The sequence below is a fragment of the Mesoplodon bidens genome (assembly GCF_964165515.1).
Source record: "Mesoplodon bidens genome assembly, chromosome: 14".
Taxonomy (NCBI): domain Eukaryota; kingdom Metazoa; phylum Chordata; class Mammalia; order Artiodactyla; family Ziphiidae; genus Mesoplodon; species Mesoplodon bidens.
In genome coordinates this window covers 88,315,286-88,339,799 of record NC_138170.1, presented here as the reverse complement: position 1 = coordinate 88,339,799, position 24,514 = coordinate 88,315,286, and the positions used below count along the sequence as shown (strand labels likewise).

The window sequence follows — 24,514 nt, the reverse complement described above, 5'->3', positions numbered from 1 at the left end:
TCATGGGACAAGCTGTCAGACCGATGGCCCCGACCCCAGTGATCATCCCACCTGCGGACAGCACCACTCGGGTGACCCACGTCATCCGGGCAGCTCTGGTGATGATGCTGTGGGACCAGCGGGCTCAGTGTCAGCGGTTCCCTGGGAAGCCCCCGTCACTGTGCCCGCACAGTGTCCCAGGTGTGACTGCATCTCAGCTCCACGACCTCTGCTTCCCGACCAGACCCAGAAGATGCTCTTGGAGGTTGGTGTGCGAATCGGTAGCTGGTGATGTGGGGAAGGTAGCGTGTGGTTTGCATTAGTGGCAGCTGTTTAGGGCAGGGGTTGGCAAACTCTTCCAGCAAGGGGCTGGATAGTAAACATTTCCCGCTGTGTGGCCTCTGAGGCAGGGACTCCACCCTGCTCCTGCAGGGGCACAGCAGCCGCTTTGGATGGAGAGTGAATGAACAGCCGTCCTATGTGCCAATAAAACTACTCACCCGTGAAGTGCGCCTTTGCTTAGCGTTGTGTGCAGCGAACTGAGTCAGCCAGAGAGAGTATTTTCCGTGAGTTCTCTCTTATACATGGGATCTAAAAAAGCTAAAACCAAATACACACTCATAGATACAGAAAACAGAGTGGTGTCCGCGAGAGGCCGGGGGTGGGGTGGGGGAGAAGTGGGTGAACTTGGTGTTTTTTAATTTAAATAAATTGAATAAAAATAGAACAGGTGAATCCTCACAAAGGTACAAAGCAGAAGGTTTTCAACAGGAGGATGAAGAAAAATTGTAACATTGGAAAGGTCGCAGGTAGTTGGTCTCTTCCCAGAGTGAACAGGGATGAGTTGGTGGAGAGTCTGGGCACTGCTGTGCGGGGTTCATCTCCTTGTTCTGCGCAGGCGTCTCGGACCCCTGCCGGGCAGACGATGTCCACTCCTCCCCGAGGCGCTTCTGTCCTTCATCTCTCCCTCCTTTGACAGGTTTTAAATTTCAGTTAAATCAGTCTTTAAGAGTTTGTTAAAATCACTGCTGGTGTTCAGATGCTGTGTCTGAAGGCTGGATCTCTGCTGCTTCACGTGTGTCCTTCCTCATGTCTCAGGAGTTAAGGCGTCAGGGGTCACAGTCTTTCCTTGTGTTTGCGTCAGAGTTTCTACCTTATCCTTGGAGACATTTTATCATCTTTACAAAAATATCCAGGGCCTCAGGATCGATTTGTGTATATATATATACAAATATATGTATTACATATATATATATATAAATCAGGATCGATCCAGTCATCAAAACCTTTACAAAGGGAACTGTTGTCATCTTACTGTAAGGATATTTGTGCATTATTTATTTCCCTTAGAAAATTTAGGCAAGATTGTTTCCTTTGTAACTACATTCTCACAGAGTGAATCTGTAAGTTTCTATTACCAGATTGGAAAAAATACAATACAATACATTATTGTGGCATAAAATACAATACAATACATTATTGTGGCACAAAAAGCAGTTGGGGCACGGCTGATTCTGCATCTGAAATAGATGGCGACTTCTCAAGTATCTTCTTGGAAACCCTTCCCTTGGAGGAAGTCATGTGCTGCCCTGCCCTTGACCTCAGTGCTCGGTGGAGCCGGTCCTTCCCATCAGCCATTCTCGTGCTCACGTTTAGTAGCGTCCAGGCTAGGCATTTGTGCCATTTTCCTTTGTGATATTGTGAGTTAAAATGTAAAGAAATTCAGTATAGTAAAGATGGGTCTTAGCTATTATACAGGAAGATCTGTCTTCTGAAGAACTCGGTTATTAAATGTCTCAGCTGTATGATGTTTTGACACGTGCAACTCAAGTTTGCTTTGTAACAAGTTTACAGAACGTTCGAGTTGATGCCGCGAGGACTCTGCTAAATTCAGTAACTAAGGTTTTTGTTATTTAAAGTGAGAAGCGTGTACCTGATTTATTCAGATGTGAAGGACATCTCCACTGAAATGCGGGGCACACGTAAAAAATTTAGACACATTGAGCTTTTTCTCCATCTCCACCGGCTGTTTGCTCTTCCCACATGAGCCCGTATTTGTGTGTTCGTACCTTTTTGCAGAATGAAGTCTTCACTCAGACTGTTCACCTTGACAGTCGGCTCCTCTTTGCAAGTCCGTAAGTTCCTGTAAAGTGTGCAGAGCTGGTGCAGACCCCTTGCTGAAAGTGCCAGTCTCTATCTAACGCGGTAACGAGAGTCTTCACTGCCACTTTTGGACGCAGAGATAAATCCCCTCTTAAAATACACAAAGACTTGTTTGGACAACTTTGGGAACAGTGTCTGAGGGACTGAGAGCTGAATCTGGTAATGAGAAAGGGCGATTCGTTTATTTTGTTGTGATTGTTCTAATGTCTTTTATGACTTTTATATGTGTATACAACGTTTCTTTTTCCTAAGATTTTTTTCACAATTAGACTTCATTTTAAAATACAGTTTAAGGAAGTAGATATCTATTTTAAATAACGTTGAAATGTTTTTTGTGTGTCAAATCCAAGTTATTCAAATGTTATGCCATTTTGTTGCGTCTTTTGATCTTTGGGGCTCATTATAGCAGTCTATTTTTGCAGAATTAGAAATCATTCAACAGCATGGAGTCCTACCTTTTTTCCCTCAAAAAGTGCATCCTAAGTAGGTCATTATTGACAGATCTTGCTTGTTTCCTTTGATGGCTATAAATTCACTGGGATGATGGAATCAAGCAGACATCTGAGTGGCAGTTTCAAGGTCAGTATCACTGATCAAAGTTTGGCCCTAAACAAATTTTCAAACAGAAGATTAAAATACTTAACATGACCATATGACCTTTTCCCTGGATTTTGGGAAAATATAAGCCCTGCTTCTCACCGCCACTGTGCAGCCGTGTCTCTGGGCACCACTCTTCCTACCGAAGGACCGGGTTCATGTTCAGGTCTCCCGCGACCTCGCGTAGACTGCTGGGGGCACTTGCTGCTCAGCCCTGCGGCCCGTCAGGCCGTGTGGGGGGCTGTCTGGATCTGAGCCATCAGGTGGATGGAGGGCGTGTCACGGAGGAAGTGAGGGTGCTTCAGTCAGCCCAAACCTTCCCCGCGGGGCCCTCGTGCAGACCCCATGCCCGTGGTGGCCATCCCCCTCCTGCTTTTCATCTCCAGCCCCCTCGGGGGACCTCTCGCCGCCTCTTCATCCTCAGTTTCCAGCGGGGTCGTTCTCAGACCTTCCTGCCCAGTAGAGTCACCCAGGGAGTTTGCAGACCCCTCACCGCTGCCTGTGAGGCCAGGCTCTCTGGGGGGCCCCCGGAGGCAATGGTTTCCCAAGCTCAGCCGGGACCCCCCCCAGCGCCCTCTCCTGAGCTTCTGGCCTCAGCTCTTCTCTCCGCTCTCCTCCTTCAACAGCTTGGCTCCCAGCCCTGCCAACTCGATCACCCCCAGCCTTTTCCCTGTGGCTCCTGGGGGCAGCCCCGAGGGCTCTTTGGTCCTACAGCTCAGAGAAGTGCGGGGGCTCCATATGGAGTTTCTATCGGCCGTTGCCGAAGTCGGGGTGGATCCACGGATTGCACGAATCTATCGGTGATAGGGAACCGTTGTTTCCTAAAACATTAATTTCCCTTTTTGTGTCCCAGATTAAAATAATTTAGAGATTTTCTTTGAAATTAATATCGTACCTGATGGCATGTCTCAGTTCACAAGAAGTGATGGAAACCCTCATTTCTGAGGAGGCTGGAAACAGTGAGAGTGTGGGCAGTGGAGTAACTGCGCGCTCCTCATCCGGCCCCCTTGACCTTGACATTCTTTATGCTTCAGAAGTGCGCCTGTGAGACTGAGCACGGGTGTGCCCACAAACGAGCGTTTGGTTTCTGAGTTTGCTTCGTGTTCACTTCGCTTTTTCTGTCGACTTGCAGTCAAGCGAGTGGGTGGATTTTCAGCAGAAACTGATATTAATTTAAACTCAGAGGCTTTCAGAAACAAAAGTGAGCATCTGTTGTCAGGTGAATCCTGGGAGGTAGTCGGGGTGAGCTTCCTGCATTGGTCCCGCAAACCTGCCCACCTGTGCCGTGTGTTCCAGGCTGAGTTCTCTCCTGGGTCATGGTCCCTCTGCCCAGGGTTGGTTTGTGTCACCATCAGCGGGGTCCTTGGATGAAAGAACATTTAACCGTAGTGTATGCAACAGTTTTTCCCCACTTAGTTTTGGGTTTTGTGCCTTGTTAGGAAAGCCTTCCTGAGTCCCAACCGTCCAGAAGATATTTATTTTAAGTTTTCAATTTCATCTTTAAGGCACGCAGCATAAATAAGGGTCCAACTTACAGGTTCCTTGTGGAGTTAATCCGTTGTCCCAGCATTCTGTATTTTTGTTCCTCACTGTCAGCGGTGCCGGCCGACATCCATTCTCCGTGTTCAGAGGGACTCTGGGCTCTCCTCTGTTCTTCTGGTCATTTTCTTCAAACCCTGTATCATTTTTTCCACAGTTTTAATTGTTATAACTTGGTGATGCCGTATCCTTCAATTATAAGATGCAATTAACATCAACGTACCCCGTTATTTTTTGTACCACAAAGAACATCCATTGTAATATACACCTTGATTTCACAGATGCTAAATTATGAACAGAAATCCATGTTAGATCCAGTGGCAAACTTCAGATACTGGTATTTGACAGGGGGAGGGTCCCACCACTTCTTTTTCTAGTGATGCTCTAACTCTTCTTGGCCTTGTTTTCCTTTTAATCAGCGTCTTTCTGTCAAGGTCTAAACTGATTCAGATTCTGGTTGGAATACAGTGACTGCATAGACCGATTTGGGGACAGTTTTCCCATCTACAGGCATTTCTCTATTTAATCATTATTTCTTTAATGTCTTCAATAAAGGATTACATTTTCTCCTTTGAAGTCTTCAAATGTTTTGTATATTCCTGGGTATCTAATGGATTTGAGGAAGAAAGATTATATTCTTAAATTTTTTCTCCTGGTTCTATTGTATAAATACATGAATCATATTGATAGATTGCAATTTTATCCAGCCATATTGCTAGATGTTCATGATTTCTAATATGTCCATAGAATCTTTGGGTTTATTTGTGGATATGAATACCATCTGTGAATATTGATAACGCCATTGAATTTTTATGCCTTTTTTCTCCTGTCTCATGGTAAGCGAAGGTAAACAAAATGATGTTTACTGGAGGAGCTGTAACCAGCTGCTCTATTACAGATTCACAGAATTAGTATTATTCGTCCTGATTTTGGAGTTCTTTATATGTTCTGCATCTGAGTCTTTATCAAACATGTGATGCCGAAATCTCTCACTCTGTGGGTTCCTTTTTGCTCTCTTAGTAATATGTTTTATTGAACAGAATTTCTCAATTTTAATGCAGAACACTTTATCAATTTCTAATTTATGGGTAGAACTTTTTGCATGATGTTGAAATAAACTTTACTCCACGTTCATGAAGATATTTTCATTTGTTTTCTTTTAAACATTTTATTATTTGCCTTTCATTTAGATCTTAAGTCCAATCAGATTTTTTTTTTTTTTTGGTATGCTGTGAAGCAGGGTTCCAGGTTCACTTTTCTGTGTGTAGCAAAGATGATTCTTTCCAGACCTCACTGCAGGGCCACGTTCACGGCCCATGACGTGATCATGTGTGTGTGTGTATCTCTTTCTGGATCCTGGATTCTCTCTTTCCCATTGAGCTATTTTCCTTGAGCAAATGCCCCGTTTGCTCTTGTAATAGTTCTTGATATCCGGCAGTGTACGTCTTAAGCTTTGTTTCTCTTTTCCAAGATTTCCTTGACTGCACTTGAGTCTTGTATTTCCATTTAAAATTCAGAATCACTTTATCAATTTCTAGAAACTTGCTGAGGTTATGATTTTCTATTGTTTTGAATCTTAGATTAATCTTGGGAGAAGTGACAACTTGACGATATTAATTCATCCACTTCATGAGCACGATCTATTCTATGACATTTAGGTCTCCTTATATCCTGTTAATAATGTTTTTAAAATTTTCAGAGACCTTGGACTTCTTTTCTTTTTTTTTTTTTGGCTGTGTTGGGTGTTCGTTGCTGCACGCAGGCTTTCTCTAGTTGCGGTGGGCAGCAGCTGCTCTTCGTTGCAGTGCGCGGGCTTCTCATTGCGGTGGCTTCTCTTGTTGAGGAGCACCAGCTCTAGGTGTGCAGGCTTCAGTAGTTGTGGCACGTGGGCTCAGTAGTTGTGGCTCGTGGGCTCTACAACGCAGGCTCAGTAGCTGTGGCACACGAGCTTAGTTTCTCCACGGTATGTGGGATCTTCCCAGACCAGGGCTCAAACCCATGTCTCTGCACTGGCAGGCAGATTCCTAACCACTGTGCCACCAGGGAGGCCCCAAAACCTTGTACGTCTTTTATTAAATTGATTTCTAGATGTTGGTGACTTTTTTTGTTAATATCTTTATTGGAATATAATTGCTTTACATTGTTGTGTTAGCTTCTGCTGTATAACAGAGTGAATCAGCTATACGTATACATATATCCCCATATCCCCTCCCTCTTGCATCTCCCTCCCACCCTCCCTATCCCACCCCTCTAGGTGGTCACAAAGTGCCAAGCTGATCTCGCTGTGGATATTGGTGACTTTTAATGCTGCTGTAAGTTGTATCTTCTTATATCTTTCAGTTGTTATACTTATTGCTGATGTGTTGACATGTACTTTCAAAATACTGACATAGTATACCATTAACTGATACCTTTATTAATGCCATGACTAATCATTTATCTATTTTCATACTTTAAGATTATCTCTGTGCTCAGTAATGGCATCTGTGGAAAATGCTTTGTTTTTTCCTTTCCAACCTTCAGGCCTTGTAAGTACACAAAGGCAGATGCTGGCTGGGAGCTGCAGGGCGTGGCTGCGGGGAGGTGGCGGGGTGAGCATCTATTTCTCAGTCCCCAGGAGGAAGTTCTCCAGGTTCAACACTGAAGGCCACAGATGCTCTGAGTCTTTCTTAGAGGTTTTCCGGAAGGTCAGGGAAGGTACCTTTTATTAAAAGGCTTCGTTGTGAATGACTTTTATCAAATGGCTTTTTGAGACTTGCTCACGGTCACGGGAGTGTCTCCGTGTTCTGAGCCTGTGACGGGTTGCCTCCCAGGATCCCTGTCCGCCTGCCCTGTGTGGTCCTGTCCCACTTCTGTCCAGGGCTAGTCTGCGTGTCCATAGTGTTGGGCTGATGTGGTGATACTCAGTTACAGAAACCCTGCTCCATCTTGGGGGCAGGTCCTTTCTGTCTCGGATCACACTTTCTGGGGGATGCTGTGTTGTGAATGGCCAGCTGGAGAGGCCCCAGGGCCCAGACGGGGAGCTCCCGGCCGGCAGCACAGAAGCGGGTGGCGGCCGACCTGTCACCCGGAGCCCACTCCCACTTGACTGCTGCCCCCATGGCTGACCGCGGCCGCAGGGGACCCGCATCCAGATCCCAGAAGCTGTGAGGTGTTGGATGTCTTATTATGCAGAGGAGGTAGGTAACTGTTACATGGAGGTACAGTTACTTTCAGATGAGGAACTACATTCCCTTCCTTGATTCACTTGTTCAAAAAGTATTTTCCTTTCAATATTTTTCTGGATTCAATTTGGTAACATTTTCTTTAGGATGTTTACATTTATGTTCAAGAGGGTGTTTGGTAAGTAAATTTACTTTATTATAACCTCCTTACCGTGTTTTAGAACTAGCTTAGCTTGGGGTTATAAATGAGTTAAATGGTGTTCCTTTTTTGTTTTTCTGGAAGAGTTTGTATAATAGCATTATTTTTTCCTGAAATATGTGGAATTAACTGCTGAAGCTATATAGGCCTAGAGTTTACTTTGTGAAAGATTTTTAATAGTGAATTCAGCTTTTAAAACATGTAGTAATATTTGCATGAAAACAGTGATGAACAGGAGTAACCTGGTGGGTGTGGCTATTCCAATAAAACTTTATTTACGGAAACAGGTCTTTGGCTGCCCTGTGACTAGATCATTGATTTTCAACAGCTTTTTAAAAGTAAATAATGCATTAAAAGATGTAAATTTTCTTTGAAACACATTTCAAAGAGTTGTAACTTCATTATCCATTCAAAGTACATTTCCACTGTGATTTTTACAACGTTGATCTGTGGTAATTTGGAAGTAGATTGCTTAACTTTGAAGGAGAGGAGATTTTATGTTATCTTTTTTGGCTCATTTTCCACTGTAGAGTATGTGAAAAGGACACAGTCTGAGTGATTTTGACCCTTTGACCTCCTCCCCCTCCTCTGTCCCCCTCCCCTCCCTCCTCTATCCGTTCCTCCCTCCTCCCTCCCCCTCCCTCCCCCTCCCCTCCCTCATCTCTCCCTTCTCTCCTCCCTTCACCCTTCCCCTACTACCCCTCCCCTCCTCTCTCCCCTCCCCCTCCCCTCCCCCACTTCCCCTCCCCCTCCCTCCTCTCCCCCTTCCTCCTTCCTCCCTCCCCCTCCCTCATCTCTCCCTTCCCTCCTCCGTCCACCCTTCCCCCACTACCCCTCCCCCTCCTCCCTCCCCTCCCCTCTCCCCTCCTCCCTCATCCCTCCTCCCCTCCCCCTCTCCCTCCCTCCTCTCTCCCTTCCCTCCTTCTCCTCCCCATCCCCCCTCCAGTTGTCCACATCCCCATGTCCCCTCTTGCTCTCTGGCACTGCACTGAAGCTCATCCTTACAGGGTTTAACCCACACTTTGTTGGCCTACAAGCCCCAGATCATCAGATTACCCTTCAGGACTGTGTGCTTATATTCAGAGAAACATAGAGTTCCAAGTCTGAGGAATTCTATGTCAGTTGTCAGAATCTTTCCTCATTTTTTGCTCAGTTTCACAGTATTTTGAGAAAGTCCGTCTTGTGCTGTGATCTTCAGCTGTGCCATTTCTTTATTTCATCGAGGAGGGAGAGGGCTCGTCTGTGTGTTGCTGGTGGTGGTTCTGAGGGGGGAGTGGAGCCAGGTGGTCCCTACGTCTCCTTTAGTGACGCCTGCCTGCTGTGTAAGTGCTGCGCCCTCACTCATAGGCGGCAGTGGGCAGTGCACGCCCACCTCCCTGACACTCTGGGCCCCCTACTATGAGGCCAGTGATGTGAACAGATGTGGTGCCTGACCCTCTGGTGCTGACCTTGTGGTCAGATGCGGGGACCACGCAGGATGAGGAGATGCTCCCCGGAGCCTGTGGTCCTGAGGGCAGCACCTCTGGCCCCAGCCTTGCTGCTGGCCCCCCCGGGAACCACCGTCTCCTGGAGGCTGACCCGGGTCTGTGCCCTCTGCAGCTTCTGTACTATGAGTTACCTCCTCAAAGGTATTTGGAGGGCAGCCCTCCTGTTGCCATGGAAATGTTTAATTCTTCTGGGATCCGAGTTTTTAATGCTCTGACTCTCTGTTATAAGTAGAGGGCTGGGGTTTTGCGTACAGACAGCACTTTGATGAGCTGAAGGATCCTGGGAGCAAACCTCAGCCCCCACTGCAGTTTCCACTGGTCCTTCCAGCAGGACCTGAGGTGCAGCCTGAAGCGGGTGGTGATGACGAGCCTGTCTGGATGTGAGCCTGTGTGAGCCCTGCTGGGCCCTGCTGGGTCCTGGTTGTTGATTTCATGAGGGATTTTGTAGAGGTGATGTGTTTCCGTAAATCCTCAAGTACAAAGCAGCATTAATGACCCCCGTAGCAATGAATAAATCTTTTATACAAACAAGTAGGCAGTAATATCACATTTCTTATGTTATCTGAGGTTGAATTGATGTATTTTATGGATTTTCTTAGAAGGTACATTTTCAGTTGAAGAAACTAAATTAGGAAGACAGACAGGGTAAAACTGAATCATATAACTCATTTCAATTCAATAAAAGTTCACCTGAAATACATGTGATAAAAATTAGGCATTTTCAAAGTTAAAACAATAATACCGCCAAGATGAGCTGTTTTTTCCTTCTTCTTGATCCCTTTCATTTTTATTTCATTAAAAAGATGTTTGTTTCGCTTCCTCTCTGTCTAGCCTGTGTAGGTGCCAAGTACCCCAGACTGTAAGTGCTGTCACAGGGTCCTCACGTTATCAGACATAATCCAGGACCTCACTTAGACCGTGCATGTGCTGACTTTCACTGCTAACCAGTGAGAGAAGTGTGTCTCCTGTCTTCCACCAGCATCCATGAAATCCCAGCAGGTCACTTTGCTATCTTTCAAGCTGGGTCGAACCTCAGAACCTCCATCAGCGTCAGTGATAAATTTCCTGAATTTGATCATTAGAACGGAGTGATATAAAAAATGTTCATTTTAGTATTTAGATATATAATTACACACTTATGTATTATTTCATAATGTCTTTGTGTAACCATAATGAAACATAAATATAAATTAAAATAGTACATAGATAAAATGATGTATTTTGGGGTCTGTGACATGTGGAGGTGACCCATGGGAGACCACAAAGGACAGGAGGGAGTCGGAGGTATTACATTCTTACACTGTTCACGAAACGATACTGCTTGGTGGTAGATGGTGATACAGGAAGACGTATGTTTCCATATCCAGAGAAAACACTTAAAAATAGAACAAAGCTATATGGTTAAAACAGTTTTTTTTTTTTAATTGATGAAATGGAAAACTAGCACATACTTAAAATTCATCCAAAGATGGCAGGAAAGAAGGAAACAGAAGGATGGAGAGCAGATGCCCAAACAGAAAACAAGACCAAACATGGTGGAAATAAGTCAGACCATGTGGACAGCCATCTCCAGGGCGAAGTCTGAGGGTTCATTTAAAAAGCTGGAAACTTGACAAGACCCCACTTTGCGCTGTTTACAGGGATCGCATTGAGAGAGACACAGAATGAGAGAAAAGGGTCTACTCAGACTTAGGTCCAGCTCCTCTGAGTAGGATGGGGCTGGGGGTGAAGCTTCAGCAGGGGGAGGGCACACACACGGGGCCTGATGACCTCTGAATCAGTCTGTCCTCGCGGGTGGGGAGGTGGCTTGACAAACCCAGCTTATCCTGCTTCTGCTGAGAAGTCACCTTGGTGCCAGCGGAGGGCCACTCCCAGGGTCACGTGTTCAGGAGCTGTCGGGCACCAGGTGTCCGCACACCGCAGGGAGCCTGGAACTCGCTAGATTGGCCTTTTTTTAAACAATACTTTTCCTGCCAGTTGAGTTTACATGTAAGTAGATGAAGAGTAAGATATTCCTCTGCTCTCTTGAGTGCCCTTCCTGTTCCACACGCTCAACAGGCCCCAGGAACACGATGGAAATTAGCATGCTTTCCACATCCAGGGTGTTGCAGTCAGATGAGTGATTAAGGTTATTATTGTAATTGCTAGTCCTGGATCCATCACGGCATGACTGTTCCTTATGTGCTTAGTCTATACTGTTAGTGATAAAATGCTGTAAAAATCAGAAACACAGTAAAGACAATGGCAATTAGATGTTCTAATTTTCACAGCCATTTTCTGTTTTGTTATTTTCTATACATTGACCTACTACCAGGTTTCAGCTCCAGTGTTCATAACAAAAACCGTTTTGGCATTTGCTTAAAAATACACACCACTTACTTTAAATTCTTCTGCTGACAGTACTGGTGGAAGGCATGACATGGAGACTTAATGATTTTATTTATACATTCGGAGCTGCACGTGGATGATGGTAGTGGATCATGTGGAATTAGCTTGTGACCTACTACAGCGTTCATGGTAATTAAACAAGACATTCGCTTTCCAGGCATTAAGATCATGTAGCTTGAGAGCCAGCTGTTTACCACTGAATCATTGCAAGGACACTGCCTTCACTGGAAACGGCAGGGGTTTTCCTTGGGGCTGTTAAGAACGAAGCTTCTGAACCAAAATGTGCATTTTATTTATTTATTTTTACATCTTTATTGGAGTCTAATTGCTTTACAATGGTGTGCTAGTTTCTGCTTTATAACAAAGTGAATCAGTTATACATATACATATGTTCCCATATCCCTTCCCTCTTGCGTCTCCCTCCCTCCCTCCCTCCCTATCCCACCCCTCTAGGTGGTCACAAAGCACCGAGCTGATCTCCCCGTGCTATGCGGCTGCTTCCCACTAGCTATCTATTTTACGTTTGGTAGTGTGTATATGTCCATGCCACTCTCTCGCTTTGTCACAGTAAGCTGTGACAAAATGTGCATTTTAAAAGACAGACATTGTAATATCCATAACACCTTTATCAGTGCCATTACGTCTGTTTTATCATTTTGATGAGGAGTGTTCTGCAGAAGCTTTAAGGTGGAAAGTGCTTATTGTAGTTGATCATAAAAAACATATCTGTGTTTGAACTTATATTCAGTATTTCATAAAATGCTAAATACCTTAACAAATAAGTCATGACATAAAGTCCCATCCTGCGACAAGACTGTTACTTTATCACATGCTGAACACAGACAGATGTACCCAAGTGTATGCGATGGACATTCAAATAGCCTGAGTGTCTCTTTATATGTTTAGAGTTTTTTATGTAAGTTTATGCAAGTGGAAAAATCTTTGTCTTCTAGTTTACATCCTAAAATTGTCTGATCTGTCTGTGAAAATGAACTATATTCCCATCAAAGTCCTGGCCACCGATTATGAAAGTGGGAATGGTGAGTGTGGGCTCGTCCTGGAGGGCACCCTGAGTCTGGGAGAGCACCACGACCCAGGCCCCTGGAGGAGACTGATACCACTGTGGCCACCATGGGAGGGCGGATGGGTGTGGCAGGTGCTGGCTCTGGGGATGTGGTACCCAAGCAAGCTCTCCTCTCTCTGCCCCACTTTTCTGGATGAAGGAGGAGGAGGTCGTTGGCTAGAGAGATATCCAGCTGCCTGGTGGCAGGTGTGAGGCAGGCAGAGCTGGGTCCATCTCAGATGAGTGATGCTTCCATGTGCCTTACCTGTGGGAAGGGTGGTTTATGGGGGTCTCATCTGCAAAAGGGGCCCTGCACACCTCCCGTTCAGCCTGGGGCCGCCGCAGAAGACAATACCTGTGAAAACAGCACATTGTAAGCTCTAAAGCACTGTGACCTCACCAGCTTTCATGGGTTTTTTTTTTCTCCTGACATTTCTTTTTTGGCCAAAATATACTAAGTTAAGTCTGTTCCCCCTGGGAACTTGGAAGGAGTGGTTAAATGAAGCGATTTTAGGAGTGTCTCTATTTTGTAATTAACTGCCTTTAACCTATAAACATCCCTAAAGAATTTAAAGGTTACTGTATATATAAAATGCCAAACACACCCCTACAATTTTACATTATAACTTTCTCAGGAAACATTTTTCAAGAGTAAGTGCAGTGTAAATTTAAAGCAGCTCAAATCCTGATTTAGCAGAACTTAAATAATTATTATAACAGGTACTGCTTAAATCAAAAGTCTAGCTTCAGCAAGAATGTCCTAACAGAAGCAATGTTGACAGTGTATCCCTTTAATTTTTATTGTACTTTGAAGTGTTTGAACCACTTTTATGTGTGTGATCTTATTTAATTCATTATTGCATTGCCATGTGGGTCAAAGATAATGTCCTTTTAAATCAAAATGAATAAAATAATCATGGAATCACATGTTAACACGCAGAATGGACCATAAGGGTCCACTTCTCTCCCAATATAGATGCCAAAACTGATGGCCAGAGAGGAGTGATAACTTACAGAAGGTCATGTAACCAAGAAAAATAGGTCAGGTGAGCATCTCCGATTAAAGCTGCAGATGTAGCTTGTGTGTGTGCATTTGTAAGTTAAACCCCACCTGTCCGAGGCACTGCTCGAGTGATGAGGACGTGACCTCATGGTGATGAGCTGCCTGGGGCATCCTCCACAGCAAGTCTCAGCACATGACCCAGCTTTCCTGGGGATGTCGTTTATGTCTTTAAACTTCAAACTGTTGCTTTTGTGGGGCAGAATATTATCTGTTATTCCAGTGTAAAGCTTTCTTTTCTGTTGGTTGGTATAAAATGAATGCCTTAAGGTCCGGCTTTTCTTTACCCCTAGGAGGCAAGCAGTAGTTGTTTTGTTGTATTTTTAGGGGAATATTGCCTGATTGTCATTTTTTCCCTCCATATCTGAACTGTTTGGGGACATTTGTTTTTTATTTAGTTGTTTTACAATGTTGTGTTAGTTTCTTCTGTACAGCGAAGTGGAGTTCCCTGTGCTATACAGCAGGTTCTCATTAGTTCTCTATTTTATACATATTAGTGTATACATGTCAATCCCAATCTCCTAGTTCATCCCACCCCTCTTTCCCCCCTTTTCTTTCTAAAATCTTGGTTGTGGATTTTCCTGGTGCGGATGCTCTTCCTGGTTGTCTGCCCATTGATGCCTTGATCCTTTCATTTTGTGTGAAGAGCTGCAGGACTAACAAAGTCGATTTTTTCTTTCTGGTACCGAAAGTGGCTTCATTTTTACTGATATGTAAATACTGTGAAAAGATAACCTACTAGGAAAACCCCTGGATTGCATTCACCTTCTGCTGGTTTGAGACAGGCTATTAGAAACTTTCACAGGTAATGTCTCCTTGACTCATTCTATCACCCAGGGAAGTTGGAATGATCTAATTTTACCCATCAGGAAACGGAGGCTCAGAGGAGGAAGATGGATGGTCCAAATGTGTATGGCCAGCATGTGACAGAACTGGAATTAATTTTTATGTCCTCTGATGCTTTTTCTATGGCATCACTGGACTTCTCTACAGGAACTTTCCATTTTTCACATATTGCAAAAGTAATTGCTCAAAAGTACATAAACCTCACGGTTTCAGTTGTACCGTGTATAGAATGTCTACAGCCTTTCAGGGAATATTTTGTATGATCTTTCATATTTGTTAGACCCAGTAAACCAAGATCAAAGAGACAATATTAGAAGTTTAGAATTCTTTGTAACAAAGTACTACTTATAATGCCCTTAGGTATGTATTGCTAAAAACTGGACTAAATTAAAAATCTATCCCTGTCTTTCTCCCTGTGAATAAACTGCTAAGGGATACAGATAGACTGTCTCCCTCCTCTGTGTGTTTTCATAGCTCTTTGTTTTTATTTTATTTTTGCACTTGATATTCATTCTTTAATTTATTTGTCAATGATTCAGTGAAGAAAATATGCTTATTTCTGAATAAACAAGGAAAATGCATTAAGACTTCTTGTGAACATCTCTGTATTGTAACTTGTGTACAGTGCTCTTTGGTAGAATAACCATGAGCATCTGGTGAGTGAGAGGTTGTCCACCGTGCTCTGTTACAGAACAGGCTTCTGTTTTGCCTGGTTCTTCTGGAAACCTTCAGCTTTGCCGCACTCCTAACACATACATCACGGAGTGGTTTGAGAGGGGTGTTCTTGGTTGTATAAGTAAATTAAAAAGCTATAAAATAGTTAACTTTAGTTTTTATGATTTTTAAAAAATTAGCAGGCAGACTGCTTCATGCCACCTCCACTCATATGAAGGGCAAGCCATTTTAGCAGTGAGTGTAAGAGTGGCCAGATTAAACCATCCATAATAGGTGATACATATACGTATATGAGAATTGTGGACGTTTACATAAAATGCTGGTTTTTTGTTTGTTTGTTTTTTTCTCCTTTTTTAAAACATCTTTATTGGAGTATAATTGCTTTACAATGGTGTATTAGTTTCTGCTGTATAACAAAGTGAATCAGCTGTACATATACATATATCCCCATATCTTCTCCCTTTTGCATCTCCCTCCCACCCTCCCTATCCCACCCTTCTAGGTGGTCACAAAGCAGCGAGCTGATCTCCCTGTGCTATGCAGCCGCTTTCCACTAGCTATCTATTTTACATTTGGTAGTGTGTATATGTCCATGCCACTCTCTCACTTCGTCCCAGCTTACCCTTCCCCCTCCCCGTGTCCTCAAGTCCATTCTCTACGTCTGCATCTTTATTTTTGTCCTGCCCCTAGGTTCATCAGAACCTTTTTTTTTTTTTACATTCCATATATATGTGTTAGCATACGATATTTGTTTTTCTCTTTCTGAGTTACTTCACTCTGTATGACAGATTCTAGGTCCACCCACCTCACTACAAATAATTCAATTTCATTTCTTTTTATGGTTCAGTAATATTCCATTGTATATATGTGCCACATCTTCTTTATCCATTCATCTGTCAGTGGACACTTAGGTTGCTTCCATGTCCTGGCTATTGTAAATAGAGCTGCAATGAATATTGTGGTACATGACTCTTTTTAGATTATGGTTGTCTCAGGGTATATGCCCGGTAGTGGGATTGCTGGGTCATATGGTAGTTCTATTTTTAGTTTTTTAAGGAACCTCCATATTGTTCTCCATAGTGGCTGTATCAATTTACATTCCCACCGACACTGCAAGAAGGTTCTCTTTTCTCCACATCCTCTCCAGCATTTATTGTTTGTAGATTTTTTGGTGATGGCCATTCTGACCAGTGTGAGGTGATACCTCATAGTGGTTTTGACTTGCATTTCTCTAATGATTAGTGATGTTGAGCATCCTTTCATGTGTTTGTTGGCAATCTGTATATCTTCTTTGGAGAAATGTCTATTTAGGTCTTTTGCCTATTTTTGGATTGGGTTGTTTGTTTTTTGATATTGAGCTTCATGAGCTGCTTATAAATTTTGGAGATTAATCCTTTGTCAGTTGCTTCATTTGCAAATATTTTCTCCCATTCTGAGGGTTGTCTTTTTGTCTTGTTTATGGTTTCCTTTGCTGTGCAAAAGGTTTTAAGTTTCATTAGGTCCCATTTGTTTATTTTTGTTTTTATTTCCATTTCTCTAGGAGGTGGGTCAAAAAGGATCTTGCTGTGATGTATGTCATAGAGTGTTCAGCCTATGTTTTCCTCTAAGCGTTTTATAGTGTCTGGCCTTACATTTAGGTCTTTAATCCATTTTGAGTTTATTTTTGTGTATGGTGTTAGGGAGTGTTCTAATTTCATTCTTTTACATGTAGCTGTCCAGTTTTCCCAGCACCACTTATGAAGAGGCTGTTTTTTCTCCATTGTATATCCTTGCCTCCTTTATCAAAGATAAGGTGACCATATGTGTGTTGGTTTATCTCTGGGCTTTCTATCCTGTTCCATTGATCTATATTTCTGTTTTTATGCCAGTACCATACTGTCTTGATTACTGTAACTTTGTAGTATAGTGTGAAGTCAGGGAGTCTGATTCCTCCAGCTCCATTTTTCTTTCTCAAGATTGCTTTGGCTATTCGGGGTCTTTTGTGTTTCCATACAGCTTGTGAAATTTTTTGTTCTAGTTCTATGAAAAATGCCAGTGGTAGTTTGATAGGAATTGCGTTGAATCTGTAGATTGCTTTGGGTAGTATAGTCATTTTCACAATGTTGATTCTTCCAATTCAAGAACATGGCATACCTCTTCACCTGTTTGTATTGTCTTTAATTTCTTTCATCAGTGCCTTATATTTTTCTGCATACAGGTCTTTTGTCTCTTTAGGTAGGTTTATTCCTAGGTACTTTATTCTTTTTGTTGTAATGGTAAATGGGAGTGTTTCCTTAATTTTTCTTTCAGATTTTCTATAGTTAGTGTATAGGAGTGCAAGAGATTTCTGTGCATTAATTTTGTATCCTGCAACTTTACCAAATTCATTGATTAGCTCTAGTAGTTTTCTGGTAGCATCTTTAGGAGTCTCTATGTATAGTATCATGCCATCTGCAAACAGTGACAGTTTTACTTCTTTTCTGATTTGTATTCCTTTTATTTCTTCTTCTCTGATTGCTGTGGCTAAAACTTCCAAAACTATGTTGAATAATAGCGGTGAGAGTGGGCAACCGTGTCTTGTTCCTGATCTTAGAGGAAATGGTTTCAATTTTTCACCATTGAGAACAATGCTGGCTGTGGGTTTGTCATATATGTCCTTTATTATGTTGAGGTAAGTTTCCTCTATGCCTACTTTCTGGATAGTTTTGATCATAAATGAGTGTTGACTTTGTCACAAGCTTTTTCTGCATTTATTGAGATTATCATATGGTCTTTATCCTTCAACTTGTTAATATGGTGTATCACATTGATTGATTTTGTGTATATTGATGAATCCTTGCATTCCTGGGATAAACCCACTTCATCATGGTGTATTATCCTTTTAATGTCTGTTGGATTCTGTTTGCTACTATTTGTTTTTTGAAATCCTGTCATTCTAAATTTTCTCCATGCATTTCTGTACATTTATATTTATGTACGAACTTAATTTTTTGTATCTTAGGTACTGCGTGCTCTTTTGCTCTTCAGGAATTGATATCTGTGGACAGTTTTCTTGCCAAGAGGTACAGAACTGATATTCTAAGTCCATCAGGTGTGTTAAGTCTGTTAGGCTCATGCTTAGTGTCACATCAAAGGGTGACGCACTCTAACCGTGAAGAGAGTGGGGAACAGTGGTTTGCATAACCCCCAGGGCAGCTGCCTGGCTGCGCCTGTGGGTGGATTCCTGGAGGCAGAGACACCCGATTTCAGATCAGGTATGACAGACGCCCTCGTTATCCCCGGACCTTTTCCAGGAGGCAGGTGGCACCTGCACCAGCCACACGTAGGCCACCTGCTCCTCCAGGTCCTGTCCACACTAGGTACTGCTGTTCTCTTTCAATGTTTGCCTATCAAATAGTTTAAAAATCATGAATCATTGTTGAGTAATTGTGAGTCTTTGGGTTCCTGGTGAGCTGGCATCTCTTTTCAAATGTATTGTTCATTTTATTCCTTCTTTTGGGAATTCCTTTTCATGTCTTTGACTCAGTTTTTATAGGATGTTCACTTGTCCGTCTTCGGTTGTAAGACTCTTCCTGTTAACCTCGTGTCTACTATATGCATATATTTTTGTATATGGAGTCCTTGTCATACAAACTTTTATATTTCCATGTAGTGAATTCCATGAATCTTTTTCTCAAGAATTTCTGGCTGTTGAGTTAAGCTAACCTGGTAGTTTTTCCTCACACACACTAATATTTTCTTCAAGAAATTTTGTTTTTCTATGTTTTTACAAGGGTTGATCTCTCTGGGAGTGTTTTTGAAATAAGGTATGAGAACCATGTTTATAATGATCAAAATCACTAAGCAATAGTCTTAGGATATTTTTGGGAATTCCATGGTGGTCCAGTGGTTTGGATGCATCACTTCCACTGCCGAGGGCCTGGGTTCAATCCCTGGTCAGGGAACTAAGATACCGCAAGCCATGTGGTGAGGCTACAAAAGCAAAAGAGATTATGAACTATTTCCAATGATGTAATTAAACTTTCTGGAGCCTTCCTTTGCCTCTTGCATCCGACTGCTTAGCACCACAATATGTGGTGAGCTTAATGTTTCATGGATCAATTATCTTCCTGCAGCACCAGTCTTATTTCACAAAATGTAACTTTAGTGTTATCCTGGTAAATTTCACAGTCGTCTTCATGGATTGTTATTGGAATTGCATGGACGTGAAGATGCATTTGTGGGAAGAGGGTGGCCTTCCTATTCCACTTGTTTACAGAGCATGCCCTGTGCCCCTGGCCGATGGCTTCTGCTGTGAGAGCTGGGAACCCGGCAGTGAGGCCAGGGCCCCCCGCCTAGGATGCCTGGCTCCGGCACGAGGCCCACAGTCCCGTGGGCTGAAGGGAGAAGATGAAGCAGGGGGCAGGGGTTAGGGCCCTGTGGCCGGTGGGGAGGTCTGTCCACAAGGCCAGTCTCAGCCAAGACCTACAGGTGACGAGAGGGGCCGCGTGGGACTCGGAGGGACCAGGGGATGCAGGAGCCGAGGACCAGATCCTGGGCCAGACTGGGGGCCACCGCCGGGCTGGGATGAGGACCGGGGCCAGAGGGAGAGGGTCTTCAGGCAGCGAGCGGCCCTGCGGTCCTGGGAGGCCCTGTCCGGAGGATGGATGGCCCGTGTGGATGGTGGGCTGACAGGGTCAGCCTGGGTCGGGCAGGGCTACAGGGGAGAGGGCGGCAGCCCAGGTACTGACTGCAGCGTGGGCTCTGGACGTTTCGTAGGCAGAGGCTGCGGGATGGGCCTCTGGACTCACCGTGCGGGTGAGGAGGGCAGGGCACAGGGGCCGCCGACGGGACAAGGACACAGCGAGGACTCACCCCTCACTGAGGCGGGGGCCCCGCATGGGCAGGCGTTCGTTTTGTTCTTCATTTGGGGGGAGTTTAGGTTCTTAACATTTTTGCTTTGGGGTATAGTTTTGTTCTTAATTTTTTGGCTTTTGAATGGCAAAGACCAACATGTAGTTTAAAGAAGTTGTTTTATTTCCGAGAAATGTGTGTTCAGTTTGTAAAGGGGGGACCTGCTGACCGTGTCTGGTGTGAGGGAAGAGCCCGGCTCGGCGGTCTGTCTTCTGTTCCTGCCTCTGTGCCTCTGGGCGGGTCCCCTGAGGACGGTGGTGCTGGGATCCCGGGAAGGGGGCTGCTATGTTTATATTACGGGGATATTCATCTCTGGCGCACTCATGTCATTTGACAGAAGAGGAGTGATTTTCTAGAAGAAAGTGATGAGAAGAAGATTGTGATTTTGAGTGGAACGCTGAATGCTCTCCAGTTTGTTCATGGTCCTGACTTCATTTTTCAACATTTTGAGCAGCAGTTGGCTTTACTTCGGGCAGCGTCACGGGGTCAGATGGCACCTTAAGACAACAGACGACTCGCCTTAGTTCTCCACGGAATCCCTTTGCTTTCAGTAGCTGACTCGTTAAATGTCTAGCACAGTTTAAATACTGTGTTTAACTTGTTAAAGCTCTGCCACCCTTCCTTTCGCCTCTGACCTGCGTTCTCCTCGTGGGCCGGGTGGAGGGGGTTTCGTCACCAAGACAACTGACTGGGAGAAACGTGGGCTGGCCGTGCTGAATTGGCTGGAAGTGAACACTGTGAGTGAGCGCGCGCTTTACACGTCGATAGAAATGGGTCGAAGTTGAGCCTCTTTGATGTGAACCGGAAACGGTTCTCCCTCTAAACGACATGCAGGGATCAGCCCTCTCCCTGCGGGGCTGTCCTGGTCTCGGGTTCCCTTGGGTGCTGGGTCCCTCCAGCCCTGGCCCCGCCAGCAGCCACCCCGGGTCCTCTCCTGAGTGTCCCCACCGACTCCACGTGGCCAAGGCCCCCAGGGAACGGCTGTTCCGTGCGGTCAACCCCACAAGCGTGTTCGTGGGCACATCCGTGACTTGGGAGCCGGCGAAACTCCTGTTCCCACCGAGACGCCACGTCCTGCTGGATTAAAGCTTGTTTTATAAAAGGATGCATGATGACCTCTGACCCCGCAGTAGGAAAAAAAAACGCCTCCTTGCAGACACTGCCTCTTAGTCTTTTTTTTTTTATCAGCCTTTGGTTTTACTTTGAGTTCAGGTTTCCTAGTTCACAACTGAAGGCCTGTCTGTGTGAAGCCAAACCTCATCTTCCTGCCCTGATTGCTGCACACTGACACAGATGCTGCGTGCCTTTGCACATTATGTGTGCGTGTGTGCATGTGTGCCTGCTTGGACGGCAGGGGGAGAGGCCTCACCTGGACACACCCTCACTCCAGTGAGCCCTGGGGCCGTCTGGTCCTGGCCTGAGGACCAGACACCTGCGGCCTTTCCCCGCATCCCGCCCCTCCTCCCCTCCTCCTGGCTGCAGGGCTGTGTCCGAGGCCGTGTTGGCCGGAGCCCTGTGCAGGCACAAGAGGGACAGGAGGGCCGTCCAAGTGCTCGCCCGGGACCCGTGCCCACCTGGGACCTGTGCCCACCTGTGTGACCGGGCGCCGCTCAGCCGGGGGCGGGTCCATGACTTCACGCGGACGAGGTGACTTCTAATTTATCCGAAGGTGCCTTTCTGACTCATCCGTTCCTCACCTGCTAAAAACATGTTTTATGCAAATCCTATAAAGACTACTCAGGAAGAAATATTTAAAATTCCATTATTTTGTGTTAAATTAATCAATTCCTAGTCAGATGCATGGGTATGTGATAAATACACAGGCGTGTTTCAGGAGGTTGTGAACAGGGGCAGGCGTGTTTTGTCAGGGTCCGTGCTCTCCCATCCTCACACCCTCTTCGCCTCTTTTGTTTCAGACTAAAATCGGGACTGCCTTGTTGCACGATGAAAGGTCTGGACATGCCTATGACATTCGCCTGAAGCTAACGAAAGAGGTACTGACAATTCAAAAACAAGATGTCATCTGTGTTAGTGGCAGCAATCACAGTGCAAATGTAAGTGCTTCTGCGTCTGCAGGCCCCAGGGGTTTGTCTCTGAGTGTGTCTCGTAGATCAGCCCAGAGGTCTCCCCGGACGAAAGCCCCCTAAGAGTGGTCCTGCAGGACGTGGCCTGACAAGGTCCTCAGCCGTATCTAAATGTCCCCATTATTGCAAAGCAAAGCATCTTTTCAAGTTTGTATTGTTTACACTCCCCCTGACTTTCTTAATTTCTTCATTAATGTATTTTCCTTGAGCAGCTTTATATTAAAAATATCCCCAGACACCACAGCATGAGATTGGACATATTCACATTGGAAACTAGAAAGACGTAACTTGACAGATAATCTAATTCCTGAAAGAATAATAACTTGAGGGTTTCCATCTAGAACGACAGGCAATGAAAGATACAGCAGGTGTTTTTCAGTATCAACCTGGTCCCTGCCTCTGTGGATACAAATAGGGATTTTCACGTAAAGCTTGGTTCCTTCTCAGCTTCAGTCAATTACAAGTGAAATTTTCTTAAGGGTAAGACACTTATGTATTAGATGTGTTCGAATATTGAATAAAGATGAGGGGAAAACGCTTTTGCAAGTTTTATCTCCAAGTTTAACTTGGGACTATTGCAAATGATGTATATATGTATACAATATATTATACTTGAAATTTCCTATTTTCCTCCCAGTGGACTTAAATGGCTGTGGATATACATGTGCATTTTGTGTTACATGTCTGCATACATGGTTATATATAGAAATTATCAACATCAGTCCTTACTTCTTCCTTTTAATAGACCTTCCCATTAGCTATAAAAATGATGAGCAAGAAACCATGTAGAGGATAGGAGGTTCCCTGAAGCTCTTCCATCCCCAGGTCACGGCTGGCTCTTCTGGAGGCTCTGGAGACCCTCATTTGTGTGGGTTTCTGGGTCCTCATGACCTTTATGTTGGAGATGACATAAACAGGTGCATCCGCAGTCCTGCAGTCAGCGTGTCCTCAACAGGTTCCCTGACATCAGGTGACCTTGCCTCTGTGTCCACACACACACGGCACTTTATGACCCTCAGCACTCATGTCTCCACCTGGATGGCATCCTCCTCCTTCTGTCCTGGAGCCCAAGGCCAACCTCCACCCCCCGTCGCCCACCTGCTGCGCCCATTCTGGCCGCCGGCCTTGATCAAGGGCACCCCTCTGGGTCCAGGACAGTGGAGCTACACAAGGAGGGCGAGAGACAGGACACCATCTTTCCCAGGGCTCCTCCCTGGAACCTCAGGCCCGGATCCTGCATCCCGACCTCCAGAGCCCCCGGTGCACCCTGCAGAACCCCACCCCGGCACCAGCTCTTACTAAGACTCCCGCTGGCCCCAAGTCTGATCTCTCTAGGACAGATAGAGCAATTTTGTGCTCACCTTCTCTGACCCCATCACTGACCTTCCCTTTGCTAATTTCCCTCCACGTGTTCTAAATACCACACGGGATGGGGGATAGTGGGGAGAGGGAGAAGCAGGGGCGTTTTGTAAACACTTAAGTGTCACCCTTCTTAAGAGTGAATTTGTACTCTACAGAGAATCGCAGACAAGTTACAGTAAAAGCAGGTAATGTTTCTGTGCTGTACTGTCCAGGAAAAATAAATTACACTTTTTAGGATTCAGCGTTGGATTCTCTGCCCAAGGTTATATTCTTGATGAAAATTATCAGCTCCTTCATAAGAAAAATGGGTGAGTGTTCAGACCTATAAATTTATGTTTACAATTTCAAGTGATTTATTGGTGCCTAAAGCTTGATATTAGAACTCCCTGCTCTAAGTTAGAGGGTGGGTCACGTGGATTTGTTCCCGGTCTCTTCCGGCTCCATCTTTACTGGTCTCTGCTGCTTCCTTAGGAAGCCCTCCTTTGTAGGAGAGGAGTGAATATCTCCTTGAATAAACATGCCTATCTGGGCTGGATAATTGGGGGGGGGGGCGGATTCCGAGGACATTTTTGTACCTAGAAGAACATACTCAGCTACTGAGATCAGAATGTCTACTCTACCCCAGATACAGAATCACATTGGGTTCAATCCCATTACTTTGAGGAACAGTTGAAACCCTGTGTTCTTCAGATGATTATAAAAATAAAGCTAACCTGGACATGGGGGTTTATCATGTGTTTGGAGAGTGAGAAAGATGACTCTTAACAAAGGCCACGGTTGTTGGTACAGAATCAGGACACCTCTAAGGGGGTCGGACCATAGTGATTCTCTTATATTCATATTGTTGAATGTTTCCACGTTAACCTCCACCAGAGAACCTGGTGGAAAGTGGTTATTTTCCATTTAAAATATTCTGAGGAGCAGGAAAGGAAGATGTAATGATGATGATTCCTCAGCTGATCAGCAGAAGAAACGAGTGTGAATTTTACTTCTCGCCAAACCTTGAGTCCCTGGGATCCCAGGAGATGAAAAATGT

General features: G+C 44.7%; 1 protein-coding gene across 1 annotated transcript in view; it reads left to right on the top strand.

Annotated features, from left to right (window-relative positions):
• SNTG2 (syntrophin gamma 2) overlaps window positions 1-24,514 on the top strand; it is a gene marked incomplete at its 3' end in the record, with an annotated part of 195,282 nt that overhangs the window by 56,994 nt on the left and 113,774 nt on the right. Inside the window, exon 2 of the mRNA XM_081254610.1 lies at window positions 21,949-22,086. Within this exon, the coding sequence (XP_081110736.1) occupies window positions 21,949-22,086 (138 nt within the window). The remainder of the gene's footprint in view (window positions 1-21,948; window positions 22,087-24,514) is intronic.